A 17211-nucleotide genomic window follows, 5' to 3' on the forward strand; every position below is an offset into this window, starting at 1 on the left:
AATCTTATCCTCATGATCCCTATATGAGTGATACATAGGGTGTTGTAGTATATTCCTAGGGAAATTATTTAAAGCTGGTTCTTGAAACTTTGTTAATAGATTGTCCCGGGATAGTTTACATCTATCTTCAAGAGTCTTCCAATTCTGTTCCTTCAGTATCCCTGTGACACTTCCCACGGATTAAACAAACGTGAACATTTGTGGTGCACTTGTCTGTATATGTTCAGTACCCCAGTTAGTCCTATTTGGTATGGGTTCCACCCACTTGAGCAGTATTCTAGAACTGGTTGCATGAATAATTTGTAAGTAATCTCCTTTGTAGACTGATTGCACTTCCCCAATATTCTACCAATAAACCAAAGTCTTATCACCTGCTTTACCCATGACTCAACCTATGTGATCATTCGACTTCATATCCCTACAAAGTATTACACTTAGGTAAATTTTACATTTCTGAACATTTAAAGCAAGTTGTGAAGTGCAAAATTTTAATTTCAAGATGGCGGCGTGTGTAGATATCCGCGATTTTACTCCAAAAATAAGTTACAGTGAAGCCGTCAAAAATTCGTGTGTAAGGTGCAAAAGTGAATTATTAAAGTATAATGAGCATATTGCTAGTTTACAATGTGTAATCAGCAGTCTAAGAACAGAAATCGACAGCCTGAAGTACGAAAATATGGAACTGAAGTCGAAGCAAAACATGGATCAATTGCTTCAAGACAGACAGAAGGACAAAAACTTTCGCCAGAACATGGCTACATTGGTGCAAAATGACGCTGATAAATCATCAGAATGGAAGGTAGTACACAACAAGCATCAAACAATCGGCACTAAAACTTCGTCTACAGCAAATGTTTTGAGGTTCGAGAATGTAAACAATTTTGATGTACTTTGTTCTAGTAATAGTCTCACAGAAAGTGAAAACAATCGTAAGAAGAGTGTACCGATAAACTATCGGAAAAAGGTTAGGTTTGATCTTCCAAAGCCACAACGTTCAGTTAACAGCAATGAAAGTGGCAGTCGTGTGATCCAGTCTGCTGTGAGTGAAACATCAACAAATCGTTTTCACATTTTCGCTGATAGTCATGGTAGAGGCATGGCTGATATAGTGAAAAGCAGTTTTAATGCTGCCGATGTTTGTGGAATTGTGAAGCCAGGTGCTAAACTTCAAGAAGTTGTAGCGGGGTGTGATCCTGAAAAAGTAAAAAACGAGTGTGTGATCATAATAGGTGGCTCAAACAACGTTGCCTGCAACGAAGGGAATGATGTCATACAGTCGCTCAGGAAGAAAATATCGGTGCTTCATCAGTCTAAGGTATTTGTTGTGAACATTCGAAAGAGACATGACTTAATTCCACAGTCCTGTGTAAATGAGGCTATCTCACAAACGAACTCCAAGTTAGCAAAGTTGTGTAAGCATTTTAACAGTACTTGTGTTGTAGATATAAGCAGTTTTGGACGAGAATTATTTACAAGACACGGTATGCACCTGAACAGATCAGGAAAAAAAGCATTAGGTACCCTCTTAAAAGCAAAAATATTGGAAGAAGTACACAAATGTACCCCAAAGTTGGAACCAATCGCACTTAAATGGCTCCAGCCATCAAGTCAGACTCGGTTTCAAACTCAAATGTTTCAGGAAATTGTTAGTAATGAACGTACTGTGTCTGTAGCTACAGATAATTTTTAGGCAAAAGTTTACATCTGTCTCTAATTCCAAAGAAATGACGATTTTTCACCAAAATGTGGGAGGACTTAGTAATAAAGTAAATGACATTACTGTTCTGTTAGAGGAACCACAAGGAATAAAAGATACTGATGTATTATGTTTTAGTGAACATCATGTGAAAGATATTGAAAGGTTACAGGTAAGTGGTTACTGTCAGGCAGCACATTACTCTAGAACCATCATGGAAAAAGGTGGAGTGGTAATTTATGTAAAAAACAACATATCTTACAATGCATTAGATTTAAAGAGCCATTGTATAGAGCAACAAATTGAAGTATGTGGTGTTGAGATGACTTCACGGCTGTAGTGTTAGCACTGTATAGAGCTCCCTCAGGGAATTTGAATGTATTTCTTAAGCACTTAGATTCTTTATTATCCATATTGTACTCAAAGTCCAAGAACTTGATAATTACTGGTGACTTTAATGTTGATTTCCTAAAAGAGAGCAATAGTAAAGCTGATTTAGTACATTTAATGGAGTCTTATAATCTGATGGCAATAGTAGATTTCCCAACTAGGGTTACTGTTAACAGTAAAAGTCTGATAGATAATATATTTATAGATTAGATAGATTTTATTTATGCAATGAGATCACTGTACATCCAATCCTTGGCCTTTCTGATCATGGTGGTCAATTGCTTAGGCTCAATTACATCAGTGAGTGCAACAGTTCCGAGCATTCTTGGAAATCTTTTAGGATAATAAATGAACAGGGCCTTAAAAAATTCAATGATAGCCTAAAAGAGATAGATTGGAGCCCAGTTTATAGGGAAACAGATGTAAACAAAAAGTACAATTCATTTTTAAATGAATTCATGTCTGTATTTGAGTCCATCTTTCCCAAAAAAAGTAGTTAGAAATAGTCATATAGGCAATGCCAAGAAGTCTTGGATCACTACAGGGATAATAACATCTTGTAGAACAAAGAGGATGTTATACAGTTCTCTTAGGACTTGTAATGATCCAAAGAAACGACAACACTACAAACTTTACTGTAGCATTCTCAAGAAGGTTATAAATAAATCTAAAAGTATGTGCATAAAATCAGAAATTGAAAGCTCAGAAAATAAAATTAAAACTATATGGAATGTAATAAAGAGGGAAACTGGCAGGACAACAGGGAACATGTCTCAGGTAGAGATTAAAACAGGGGACAGTATCATAAAGAAACCTGAGTTGGTTGCAGAAATATTTAATAACCACTTTTTGAGAGCAGCAGAGAAGACAGGCTGTAATGGTTCTATGGAAGAATCATTGTCCCTCCTACAGAACGCTATTAGCAACAGAATCCCACAGTTATCCTTACCTCCAGTTACTGTAAGCGAAGTCATAAGAGTAATTAGATCATTAAAAAATAAAAATTCTGCTGGTGTGGACAATATTTCTAGTAAAATACTGAAACACTGTTATAAATTTGTTAGTCCCGTCTTATGCAACATATACAATGCATCCCTACAAGATGGGATTGTCCCTGACAGACTTAAGTTGGCTGTAGTGATTCCTCTCTTTAAAAAAGGTGATAAAAGCATTGTTACAAACTATCGCCGAATATCCCTATTAACTACCTTCTCGAAAATTCTAGAAAAACTCATGCACAGGAGGATTGTAGACCATCTCAACTTCCACAGTATCTTAAGCAAAAATCAGTTTGGTTTTTGTGCCGGTCTTTGTACTGAACAGGCAATATTCTCTTTCAGCAACCAAGTTTTGGAAGCCATTAACCAAAAAATGTCTCCAGTGGGTATTTTTTGTGATCTTACGAAAGCCTTTGACTGTGTAAACCACCAAATTCTTTTGAAAAAGTCAGAATACTATGGTTTAGGCGGCACTGTTGGCTTGTGGCTACAACCATATCTACAGGATCGGAAGCAGACTGTAATGCTAAATGGCTCTTCAGGGGAACCTGCCTCGTCTGAATGGGGCACGATAACGTGTGGTGTGCCTCAAGGCTCCGTTTTGGGCCCACTGCTTTTCCTCATCTTTATTAATGATCTTCCTCTTTGTTCTGAGACAAACAGCAAATTTACCCTGTTTGCCGATGATACCACAATTCTAATTGACGATTTGATTGATCATGATCTTGAACAAACTACAAATACTGTTTTTAATGACATCTTAAATTGGTTCTCCTCAAATGGTCTCTCACTCAATGCAGATAAAACTCATTATATGAGGTTCCATACATCACAAAGTAATCCCGATGAAATTAACATAAAATGTAGACATCAACCAATACAGGAAGTTGAAGATACAAAATTCCTGGGTGCTTACATAGACAGTAAATGTAATTGGTGAGTTCACATTCTTCATCTATGTAAAAAACTTAGCTTGGCAACATTTGCGTTACGGGTAATTTCTTCAGTGGCTGAAGTTGACACTATTAAGGTTGCCTACTTTGGCTACTTCCACTCACTGATGTCATGTGCTATCATATTCTGGGGGAACCAACCACTTGCAAAAAAAGTTTTCACCATCCAAAAAAAAGCAGTCAGAATAATGTGTGGGGTCCATCAAAGACACTCTTGCAGGCACTTGTTTCGGAAGATAGGTATCCTAACAACTGCCTCACAGTATATTTTTCCTTGCTGACCTTTGTGTGCAAAAATTATTCCATCTACCAAGACAACAGTAAATTCCATGGTTATAACACCAGAAACAAAAACAATCTACATTTCGAAATGAAACATCTCACTCTGGTACAAAAAGGAGTTTACTACTCCAGCATTAAGCTGTTCAATGCTCTACCACTACATATCAAATGTGTTCATACAGAACTGCCAAAATTTAAACAAGTTCTCAAAGATTACCTGACAGAGAAATCTTATTATACTGTGGATGAATATCTGAAAGAAAATGTATGCCATCACTAAACTTATTGTGTCTAGAAGTAGTTCAATTGATTTTATTGTGCATTTGGGCATTAGCACACTTTTTGTAACAACAGATTGGCTGTAAATGTATTTACTCTTGTAGTCCTAATATCTGATTTAACTTTGTGCTCTTATCCTTAACCTTTATTTGAAACTCCTTTTTCTGTTAAATGGTTGTTATGTTATCTAGCTGACATTGTATCTGTTACTGTATTTATAGTATGTTGTACTTAAACTATGTACAATTTGCCATTGAATTGCCCTTGTATTTATTGTAAGTTTAAATTGAAACCTGTACAATTTGACACGTTCCATATCCTTATGATTGACTCACTAACTGGATCTACGGAACAAGAAATAAATAAATAAAATAAATAAATAAAATAAATAAATAAATAAATAAATTACATTTCTGAACATTTAAAGCAAATTGCCAGTCTCTGCACCACTTTGAAATCTTATCAATATCTGACTGAATATTTATGCGTCTTCTTTCAGATAGTACTTCATTATAGATAACTGCACCATCTGCAAAAAGGTTGATTTTATTATTGTCATTGTCTGCAAGGTCATTAATATACAATATGAACAGCAAGGGTCCTAACACACTTCCTTGGGGCGCATATGAAGTTACTTCTACATCCGATGATTACTCTCCATTCAAGATAACATGCTTCTTCCTTCGTACCAAAGAGTCCTCAATCCAGTCACAAATTTCACTTGAAACTCCATCTGATAGTACTTTCAGCAGTAAGCATAGGTGCAGTACTGAGTCAAATGCTTTTTGGAAACCAAGAATAAATACTGCATCTACTTGGTTGCCTTGATTCAAAGCTTTCAATATGCCATGTGAGAATGGTGCGAGTTGGGTTTCACATGATTGATGTTTTTGAAATCCATGATGGTTGGCATTGAAGAGGTCATTCTGTGCAAGATACTTCATTATGTTTCAGTTCAGAATATGTTCTAAGATTCTACAACAAATCGATATCAGGGATATTGGACGGTAGTTTTGTGGATCACTTCTACTACCTTTCTTGTAGATGGGTGTGACCTGTACCTTTTTCCAAGAACTGGGCACAGTAATTTATTTGAGGGTTCTACAACAGATTATAAGTTAGAAGAGGGGCTAACTCAGCAACAAATTCAGTATACAATCTGACAGGGATTCCTTCGGGGCATGGAGCTCTGTTCAGTTTTAACACTGTCAGCTATTTCTCAACACCACTGACACTAATATTTATTTCAGTCATCTTTTTAGTGGTATGAGGAATAAATTGGGCAATTCTCTTGGGTTTAATTTGTAAAGGAACATTTGAAAATGGAGTTAAGCATTTCAGCTTTTGCTTTGCTACCCTTAATTTCAGTTTCTGTCTCATTCACTAGGGCTGGACACTAACTTTGGTACCACCGACAGTCTTTTCATATGGCCAGAATTTCTTTGGATTTTGTGAAAGATCACGTGACAATATTCTGCTATGGTAATCACTGAAGGCATCACTCATTGCTCTCTTGATAGCCAAATGTGTTTCATTTAGAATCTTTCTATCTATAGCCCTATGCTTTGTTTTACACCTATTATGCAGTAATCTCTGTTTCTATAGAAGTTTCTTTACAGTGACTGTTTACCATGGAGGTTCCCTCCCATTATGAAATGTTCTACTGGGTACATACCTATCCAGGGCATTGTCAACTATTCTTTTAAACTTGAGCTTCCCTCTGCTGGAAGTTTCAAATTCCTCAGTGAGATATGACACTACTGATTTTTTATTTAGTTTACTGAACATATATATCTTTCTGCTTGTTTTGGTTGTCCTTCGTACTTTGGTAATCATTGTTGACACATCCACAAGTAAACTGAGGTTTTTTCCAAAGTACATCAGGAGATTGGTTTGGTGGATGATAGAAGATACAGTTATCATTTTATACCCACCCTTGAAACTGTGTCTTGCCCAAACAATCTCACATGCAGCTTCAATTTCTACCTCAGTGAATTTGAGTTTCATGTCAGTTGCGACAAACACACCACCTCCATTTCCCATTTGCCTATCCTTTTTATATACACCTAAATTTTCACCAAAACCCTCACTGCTGACAATTTCAGGTTTAAACCAGCTTTCTGTACCTAGTTATATGAGCTTCACTGCTTTTCATGCGCGCTTGAAACTCTGGCATTTTGTTGCAAATGCTTCAGCAGTTTTACGATTTTAATACTCTCACCTGTGGGAGGCATTTCTTTCCTACAGCTATCGTTATCTGGATTGGATGGAGAGTTGCTTAATCTAATTGTGCATCCCACACACAGTCAGCTACTTGAGTAGCAGCCTCTGATGTGTAATGCACACGTGACCTATTTAGGGGAACCCTACAGTTCTCAACCCTATGGCACATGAGAGAAATAAGTCTGATAAAAACCTTGTATTTGAAGAACACACATATTGGTAATAAAAGTTTTTACAACTTCATTTCCTAACTACAAAGGAAAGAAACAAGAATTTATGTAGATCAAAACTGTTTGCTAGTGCATGAATTTAAGGAACGTCATGTGCTTATTAGCTGTAACAATTTGGTTCAACACACATGTTTATGTATTCCTCATATTTGTTGTTGTTATCGTCATCATTGAGGCAGTTATATCACTCAACAAATAATAAAAGCATGTGGCATAAGTATTAAAAACATAGGAGTCTGTTCAGTGTACAGTGCCCCAAATTACTTTAGTTTTAATTGAAACTACTTTTAAGTAAGTACATCTTTTTATATCAGAATCACAACTGCACACAGTCCTATGCAGACAGGTCTGTGCAAAAGGACATCTTTGATTTGTCTTTAATTTGCCCCAGTCATGCTCTCAAGGCAGCTTACTGAATGAATTAACCAAATATGATGTAGTGTAACATCCTGATGACACTGAAACGAATGATACATATTTGAGCTACAAAATTTGTTATATGCTCAGCCTCCCTGAGTATATTGGAAGATATGCAGTGCATATACTTGTAGAAAAACCAGTCCAGTCTATTCAGGAACAACACATAGGGAAGGAGATGATATTCTACTGGGTAGCAGAATGTGGAAAAATTCAGGGCAACAAACTGGCAGAAACAACAGGTAGGTTGGACTGCATTTTATCTGCAGTTGCACAATTTAAAGACCTCCTAATTACAATCACATAACTGTTCAGGGACAAAACCATTCAGTGATGGGAAGGAGAATGGTTGAAAGTGGGGGACAAAAATTTCTGCTCAGTGAAACTGAGAATATCTGGCTGCTGCATAACTCCTCCCTGCCATAAAGATGTGGCAAAGAATCCATTACTTGGTTCTGGATTGGGTACAGGTTTTCTCTCTGAAGAGAGGATCCCCTAATTTGTTGTGCTTGCAGTGTACAAATTTTGGTATGCCATAATTCGATTGACTGTGTTTTATATCATGACAAGAGTGCATAAACTGGTTTACCAGCTGTTCTGTACTCTACATGACATTGTGGGAGGTGTGGTTGCGGTTTTAAGTTGGATGGCTTATGCATTCACATGTATGGACACACGCCCTTGTTTGTGTGTGCGTGTGTTTGGGGGGGGGGGGGGGGGGGTTGCACGTGTGTGTGTGTGTGTGTGTGTGTGCATGTAGTGGAAATAATGACAAAAGTAGGAAGCAGCAACCAGTTTTTAGAACTACAATTATGTTATGTTACAGTGATGTGAAAACATCTTGTATATACTATACTTGTGTACCATTCACTCACAATACATTAATATAGCTCTTGTATTGTAGGTCTTCCAGAATCAAAAAGAGAATTGAACCTGAGCCAGCTCGAGCAACAGCAAGAATTAGAAAGAAAATTATTAGGGTACGAGAGACAAGAAAGAGAGGTGATTCTTCATCAAGTGATAGTAGTAGCAGTAGCAGAAGGTAGAAAATCAGTATAATTTATCTTAGTAAGCCTTTTATTATTTGTATAATATTACTAATTTCTTGTTTTCTCAGATGTAAGTGTATTGTTTAAATTTACCAGCCATTAGAACAAATGTTGTAGCTATTTAATGTTCCAGAATACAGATTATTCTAATCATATGGCTATGTTGTTGGTAAGAGGTTTCCCCACAGTGACTGAGAGAGTGATCTAACTATGACACATGGCAGTAATTACTTAACATTAGTGCTTTCTAAAAATCTTGTGCCACTATAATATTACTATTTTATTTATACCCTCTCATATTTTTCATTTGTTACCTACAAAATACTTTATCTTGGAACCTGATATTTCATTCTGTCACTAAACTATTAGACATTTCCATTCTGATTTGATATTTATTGAATGAAAAACTTAATAACAGAAATGAATTAATTAAATCTTCATAGTGCTTTGATTGTGTGTTGTGTGAGGTATTTCATGACTAATCATTGCATAAAACATATGGTAATAGTGAAATTTTATTATTGCTTTTGTGATAATAGCAAATATTTAATGATTCCACGATCAATACATATGCATGTACACAAAACAAAAAGTAATCTGTTGATACAATGAAAAATACTATTATGAGACTTAGTATGTTGTGGAAAGAGATGAAAAGTGATTTTTATGAGAAATTAAATAATAGGAAATAATAGTTTGAAAAATTATTTTATTACTGTAAGCATGATATAGTGTTAAATATTTACAATTATTTGTGCACCAGTAAATGTGGTTTGTATCATGTCTCATTGTAGGTATTTTGACCTTTTATTAACTAAATGTTAATATTATGAAGCAGTCCAGAAAAAACTAGCCGGCCGGTGTGGCCATGCGGTTCTAGGCGCTTCAGTCTGGAACCGCGCGACCGCTACGGTCGCAGGTTCGAATCCTGCCTAGGACATGGATGTGTGTGATGTCCTTAGGTTAGTTAGGTTTAAGTAGTTCTAAGGGATTGGTGACCTGAGATGTTAAGTCCCATAGTGCTCAGAGCCATTTCAACCATTTTTTTCCAGAAAAAAACTGAGCACACTACTCAGTGTTGTTAACAGAAGTATGTAGAATATTTAAGCTCTTTATGCCTTATGTGACTCAATGAAATCATTCATCAGCTACGTCCACTGCCAATTAAGTATAGCTTTGACTGCAATGAAAATGGTGGATATACATCTAATGAGTGTACAGAACACTGGAAAAGTTAGGCATCTTATGATTTTTGTTTAACAGTTCAAAATATATTGCATAAAATGTTTCACAAATAAGGACAACCAGTGATCAATTGCACCTTTAAATGCATTGGCATCTTGGGCCATCTCTGTTAAAATATTCCTTTTGTAAGTGTAATTTCTAAGGATCACTTTGCAGAGATATAGGAAATTTCTTTTAGGAACAGGAACATGAGACACAGCCAGAAAAAAAGATTGTGAGGTTGCAGATATGCACAAGAGTTGAATAGCAAATGAGCAGTTGGTGATGGATGCATCTAATCTTCCACATCCCTATGCACAATACAAAAGAGAGACTAATGCTATCAGTATCAATTTTTTGGTGGAGTTTGGTTCTCCATATTGCTTTCAGAAGTCCCCTGCTCCATAGCATTTCCCAATTTGTTATTGAAGTAAGAAACTGAAAAAGCCTGTGTTCACATACTGAGACGTGACATCTATCTTACATTCATTAGCAGAAAATTACTGTACATTAAAATTGAATCTTATGTTTATGCAGTTAATGAAAAACATTACCAGATACTTGGATTTTGTTCTGTCACTCATTGCACTGATAATGTAAGGCTGTTGTCTACAACCTAGAATTTTAGAACTGTACATTTAATTCTTCAACGAGATTGTCGCTGTGATGGTGCACTCATTTTGGTATTATGTGGTGATGAAGAGCTACTTAAAGTGTGTGAAATAAAAATACCTGGATTTACAGAAATTCCATGTCATTAAAAGTTCAGGGTATTTCATGCCGGGAAATTACAAAGCAGTGAATGTAAGGGTATTAACAGCCTTTCCAATATGTCTGGTGTGAAATGCTTTTACTTTCACTATCTTATTTAAATTAATTAATGTAGTAGTAAAGTTAACAACTTGTGAAATGGTAGAGACATTGAGTCATCAAAGTGCACAAACAAGACTGAAAAGTTGCTAGCTTTCAGGCGGCTACTATTTTGAACTATAGTTCCCCCCCCCCCCCCCCCCAACCTGTGTAATTGCCCCATCTATACCTCTATTCATATCAGCCAGATCAAACCCACTAAACATCAACAGTGCCGGCATCTTCAGAGCTGTCATATCTCTCCCTCTCCCTCCCTCCCTCCCTCCCTCCCTCCCTCCCTCCCTCCCTCCCTCCCTCCCTCTCTCTCTCTCTCTCTCTCTCTCTCTCTCTCTCTCTCTCTCTCACACACACACACACACACACACACGACACTTTTACCCAGTATGTGGAACAGCTCCCCTTCCTCTTACCACCCCCACCTCTTGCTTTCCCTTTGCTCTTGTCATGCCCCTCGTCTTACCTCCCCTCCTCTTGCCACCCCCCACTTGCCACCCACCACTTGCCACCCATCTTCCTGCCACCCCCCCTTGCCGCCTCCTCCTCTTGCCACCCCCCTCCTCTTGCTGCCCCCACTCCTCTTGCCGCCCCCCCCTCCTCTGTACTCCCACCCTATGCCCTACCCTTTGCCCCCTCCCCTCCCCCACATCTCCCCCCCCCCTTCTACCATCTCCTTCTCATCCACCGACCTCATGTATTCCTCTCACTCTCCACCCTCTCACTCTCCCAATGTTATCAGCATTTGTTCCCAATAAACATGACCACAGGCATCCTGTCCTCCATTCTTCCTCAGATTTAACACCATCTCTTCCATTTGTTTCTTGTGGGCTGTCTCAGCCCAACATACCATCTTCCTGTATGTTGACTTCTACTTCTCTATGGTTTTCATGCCCTCTGACTGTCAGAAGTCCCAACATTAAGACCCAACGCTTTGGTAGCTGCAATCTCTCTTGCCTTCTCTCTCTCTCTCTCTCTCTCTCTCTCTCTCTCTCTCTCTCTCTCTTTCATCCTCCCCCCCCCCCCCCTTTCTCACCCTCCCGCTTTTCTCGCCCTCCCATTTCTCTCGCTCTCCCATTTCTCTTGCCCTCCCATTTCTCTTTCCCTCCCATTTCTCTTGCCCTCCCACTTCTCTCGTCCTCCTGCCTCTTCCGCATCTCTCGGCCTCCCACCTATTTCGCATCTCTCGGCCTCCTGCCTCTTTCGCACCTCTCGACCTCCCGCCTCTTTCACATCTCTCGGCCTCCCGCCTCTTTCGCATCTCTTGGCCTCCCGCCCTCTCGCCCCTCTTGCCCTCCCGCCCCTCCCGCCCCTCCGCCCCTCTCGCCCCTCTCGCCCTCCCGCCCCAGTCACCCTCCCACCCCTCTCACCCTCGCACCTTAATAATCTCATGTTGTTTATAAAATATACTGTTTGCTGTGTATACTACAGGGGGGTAAGATATTTTACTTATTAAATTTATCAGTTTTTTCCATTACTCACATTTTTATAGTTTTCCTCTAAGTTTGCATGTGACACCATTTTTTGTTAACTAATTACATTTCTTTCTTTTTTTTAAAGTTCATCAGAGAGTAGTTCTGGGTCTTCAAGTGATTCAAGTGATTCTCGTACTTCGACATCAGGTACTTCTTCAAGATCAAGTTCATCTTCAAGTAGTTCCAGTTCATCATCGAGCTCCGATTCAAGAGTGCAAGTGAAGCGCAAGTATGTAATTGTTACTGGTTATAGTGGAGGTTTTGTATGTAGGTATTATTTTGAAAGAGTAGTGCTATTTATGAAGCATAATATAATGATTCTCATTCTCGCAGTATGTAGTAAGTAATGAGTATTTCATATGCTTACTTCTGTTCAGGTGTTTCTCAGTGGCTTAGTGGGTGTCATTCTACAGTTCCTTGGTTCTTCAGTCCTCTGTTGGTTCTTGGATTTTTTCTGTCACTTACTGGTTTTATTCACCTCTGGGAAACACTAGTGTGTGTGAAAAGTACCAACTTCCACCATGACTTGGCGTCAACATTAAACTATAGTCCTTCGTACAACTGTCTGGGTAAGTCAGTTGAAAGGTCTGAGGAAGGCAAGGGTATAAATAACCTCCAGTGGGACCATACACGGTTAGGCATTGCGGTGTTCAAACCAACCTTTAACCTCCTTAATGATGGGAGGTTTCGGTATAACACATAACAAGCTGATTAATTTCTTATGTGTATCGAAAGAGGACTTTGCTTGTGAATTTGAAGACCAGGCAAAGGTAAAAATATAACTGACATCTCCTGGAAGTTTAAAACTGTGCCATACTCCTGGATATGTTGTTGGACTAATGCCCCTAGGAAAAAGGAGTCCAGCAAGGTAACCAGGAGAACCGCTATGAAACTTTGAACATTGGAGAGAGGTACTGGTAGATGGAAGTTTTTGAGTCAAGGCTTGAGGTAAGTCTGGATAGACCAGTCAGTCACAGCATTACTTGTGAAAGACGCTGGTTTTGGTTTGTCTCAATGACAGAGAACTTCTGTCTTTCAGGCAGTTTAGTATTCATTATGCTGTAGAATGAAAGATTTAGTCTGAACAAAATTATTGTAATATTTCTAGCAGGTAGAACTTTGTGTTGGAAATTGCAATTTTACTGACATTTCACAATAGCAACCTTTAGCACCAATGCCCTTCTATAATATGTTCCATGTCATATGGCTGTAGTCAGTAGGATAATACTTATAACATTACATTTCTTATAACATCCACCCCGATAGCTGAGAGGTCAGCGTGACAGATTGCTGACCTACGGGCCCGGGTTCGATTCCCGGCTGGGTCGGAGATTTTCTCCGCTCGCGGACTGGGTGTTGTGTTGTCTTCATCATCATTTCATCCCCATCCGGCGCACAGGTCGCCTAAAGTGGTGTCAAATGTAATAAGACCTGCACCAAGGCAGCTGGACCTGCCCCGCAAGGGGCCTCCCGGCCAATGACACCAAACATTCATTTCCATTTCTTATAACAGTTGGACAGACTGAATTTTGAAGACTGTGTAAGCAATGATAGACGCCATGTGATAATCACTCAATATACTATGTACTTTTCATGTTTTCATATGTTTGTTTACTTGTGGAGGTCACTTTGCTCTTGGTTCCGAGAACTTGATTCGAATGGACTTTTACCAGTGAGCACATAATAGCAGTCACACGCTTCATGACTTGGTGCTCAGGCACACAATATCTGAAACAGCTGATGCCTCCTTATGCTGGGTGCTGGGAGCCCTGTGAATTAAGTGAATTAATACTTCTGGCTTCATACCAGTGTAAAAATGAGCTATGGGAACAACCACATTGTCATTACAAAATGATGATTACAGACATAATGTTTCTCACATCACATCAAAAGAGGCAGAAAATAATTGAGAGTCCCACTCCCAAAAGTACATGTTCATTATCATCAGTTAAAATACAATATAGCTTCAGGTTACAGTGATCAGCAACATTTTTGTTGCAAAGAATGTGAATGATATTCTTTGTTAAGGTGTGGATGCTGAATTTGAAAATGAAATCAATTTTTGGCTATTGGTCTCAGTTTTCTTGTCATGTGTTCCTCAGTATCAGTTGAAATACTTGAAAATGCTGCATGCTCATTCTTCTTCTTTAGCTTTAATTAAATATTCTACAGATTTAATCACTGAAAAATCATCAAAATATGCGCAAGGAAATTCCACACATGGTCTTCAGTTCAGGAAATGAAGATAATCTGGCACCATTGCCCATGAGTCATGCTTAAACACACAATATCACACCTTGTCTCTTGTATCTCAGCATTGGAAGTTTTAACAATTACTACACGTGGCTGTGGGTTGTTTCTTGTGGAATTTTGTGTTGTCTGTTGATTCAGGAGTTAACACCTTATACCTGCAGAAATAGTAAAAAACAACAAAGACCTTGTTGGCAGGAAGCTCATTTTGTGCATATTTGGAGAGTTAATACTGAAATTGGAAAAAAAAGAAATGGAAAACTAATCCTCTTGTAGTGAAGTCTCACAAACTGAAGTTCATGTTTAAGGTTGGTGTATCTCTGACAGGCTGATTAAAAGTATCATGGCACTTTTCCATTGCTGTTTCCATGATTTGGAGGAAACCAGTGGACCATCCAATGTATCTACATCTACATCTGTCATCTGCAAGCCACCTTAATGTTGTGTGGCAGAGGGTACTTTATGTACTACTGCCATTTCCCCTTTTTCCTATTTCACTTGTATATGGTTTCCAGGAAGAACGGTTGCTGGTAAGCCTCTGTGGCCTCAAATATCTCTAATTATATCTTGGTAGTCTTTTCGCCAGTTGCCCGTAAGAGCAAACATTATATTGGTTGACTCTTCCAGAAATGTATGCTCTTGGTATTTTAACACTAGACAATACCGTGATGCAGAATACTTCTCTTGTAGTGTTTGCCAATAAAGCTAACTGAGCATCTCCTTGATGTGTTCTTGCTTAATTAACACTTTTGCTGCTGCAGACGTGTTTGTTGCACTCCACGCTGAGGCAGCTTTCATTATGGCTGTACTGCTCGCCAATTGCTGGTGCCTGTATGGAGAGATGGTGTTCCAGCCAGTATAAAATACTTATCATTCATTTTTTCGAAAACTATTAGATGAAAAAAATTGATTTTTGCACATCTTACTGTCTGATATCTTCGCTTGATGAAGGCCTAAATTTCTTTTCGTAATATCCTATAGTTACTGTGTTGTGTAAAATTCAGTAAAACATTGTGCAAAATTTTAAAGAGGCCAAATAGGTAAAAAGTTATTGTGTCAACTTTGTGTGTGGTTGATTGCAGCTCATATATTGCAGTGAATGAAATGTAGAGAAGACATAAAATTTTATTTAAAATTGAGAGTAGAATGAAAGCTCTTAATGATTCAAGATATTGAAATGAGGTTTCTTAATTTTTTTTTTATTCTTTTATTTTTTAAATGATGGAACACAAGAGGCACATATATTATATGAAAAATACTCGAAAATTTTTTATTCACCATTATAAGAAAGTAGCTCGTACGCAGCAGTGAGAGGTCAGCTTCTCAGGATGCATTATGACATTCATAGCACTGTAGGAAAACCCAGGTGGCTCGTGTATACATGTCCACAACACCTAGGAAACTGCATAACAGGATGTGTATATACACCCACAGCAGCAAAAGGGTTAATGACCCTGTAACAAAATATGCTGCTGCTGTTTGGATCTTCTCTGCTTCCAGTGATTGTTTTGAAATCATGTGTTCTGTTGTTCTGTAATTATAAAGTAAAGGATCTTTCTGTCAATGTATTCAGAATATGTTACATTTTTTTGAGGGTCAGCTGCCATTCCCTGCACCAAATGTTGATCTTCTGCTGGTCTTTCTGTGTTTTCATACAATTTCTAGCATTATGACTTCTTTGTATACAAAGTTATCTACTAGGTCATTTGCATATATGTATTGTGAAAAGTAATGGTCCTATTACACTCCATTGGGGCACATCCAAAGTTACTTTTACTTCTGAAGACTTCTCTCTGTTCGGAATGACATGCTGTGTTTTGTTTGCTAGAAACTCTTCAGTCCAATCACACAGTTGGTGTGATATCATGTATGATTATATTTTGTCCATTATACAGAGTGCAGAACTGTATTGAATTCCTTCTGGAAGTCAAAGAACACAGCAGCTACCTGGGTGCCTATATCTACTGCTTCACGGGTCTTGTGGACGAACAGAGTGAGCTGGATTTCACATGTTGGTTGTTTTTGGAATTCATGTTGATTCCTATAGAGAAGATTTTCCATCTCCAGAAATGTCATAATATGCCAGCATAAAAAATGTTCCAAAATTGTGCAATAGATCGACGTCAAAGACGTAGGCAAATAGTTTTGAGCCTCTGTTTGATGACCATACTTGTAAATGCATTTGAGCTGTGCTTTTTCCCAATCATTAGGAACGCTTCACCCTTGAGCGACCTACAGTAAACTGCTGCTAGAAGAGGGGCAAGTTGTTTTGCATACTCTGTGTAGAATCGAATTGGTATCCTGTCAGGTCCAGTGACCTTTCCTATGTTGAGTGATTTCTGTTGCTTTTCTTATCCCTTAGTCACTTATTTCAGTACCTGTCTATTTGTTATTTGTGTGACGATTTAATCTTCTTTTGTGAAACATTTTTGGAAAAAGACATATAGTATTTCAGCACCCCTGTGTCATTCTCTGTTTCAGTGCCATTATGGTCACAGTGTGTCTGGACAGATGCCTTTGATGTGTATACTGATTTACCATAAGACCAAAACTTCTTAGGATTTTCTTTGAAGTTGATTACTTGTGAATTCATTGAATTCTTCATCCATAGCACTCCTTACACTAATTCAGGCTCTGTTTAGTTTTTGTTTGTCAGTTGCTATGCTAGCATGTCATTTTGCCAGGTGCAAATAATATGTAGACTGCCATAAGCATTTACAAAAACAAATATTACATGATAACTGAGGCCAGTACAGAAATTCTGAAATTTGCTCTGGATTCAGGACCAAATTATGTTCCAGAAACAGTGTATATTGTTCTTAAAAAATTTTAATTGTCCAGTGTTGTTAGCAAGTTTGTTGACTCCAATAAGGCTAATTAG

General features: G+C 38.2%; 1 protein-coding gene across 1 annotated transcript in view; it reads left to right on the forward strand.

The window, feature by feature from the left end:
- The window catches only part of LOC126183714 (RNA-binding protein with serine-rich domain 1-like), a 105489-nt gene that overhangs the window by 42627 nt on the left and 45651 nt on the right, over positions 1–17211 (forward strand). The window contains exons 4-5 of the mRNA XM_049925901.1: positions 8373–8510; positions 12166–12309. Of these exons, the coding sequence (XP_049781858.1) occupies positions 8373–8510; positions 12166–12309 (282 nt within the window). The remainder of the gene's footprint in view (positions 1–8372; positions 8511–12165; positions 12310–17211) is intronic.

This window comes from Schistocerca cancellata, chromosome 4 (genome assembly GCF_023864275.1).
Source record: "Schistocerca cancellata isolate TAMUIC-IGC-003103 chromosome 4, iqSchCanc2.1, whole genome shotgun sequence".
Taxonomy (NCBI): Eukaryota; Metazoa; Arthropoda; class Insecta; order Orthoptera; family Acrididae; genus Schistocerca; species Schistocerca cancellata.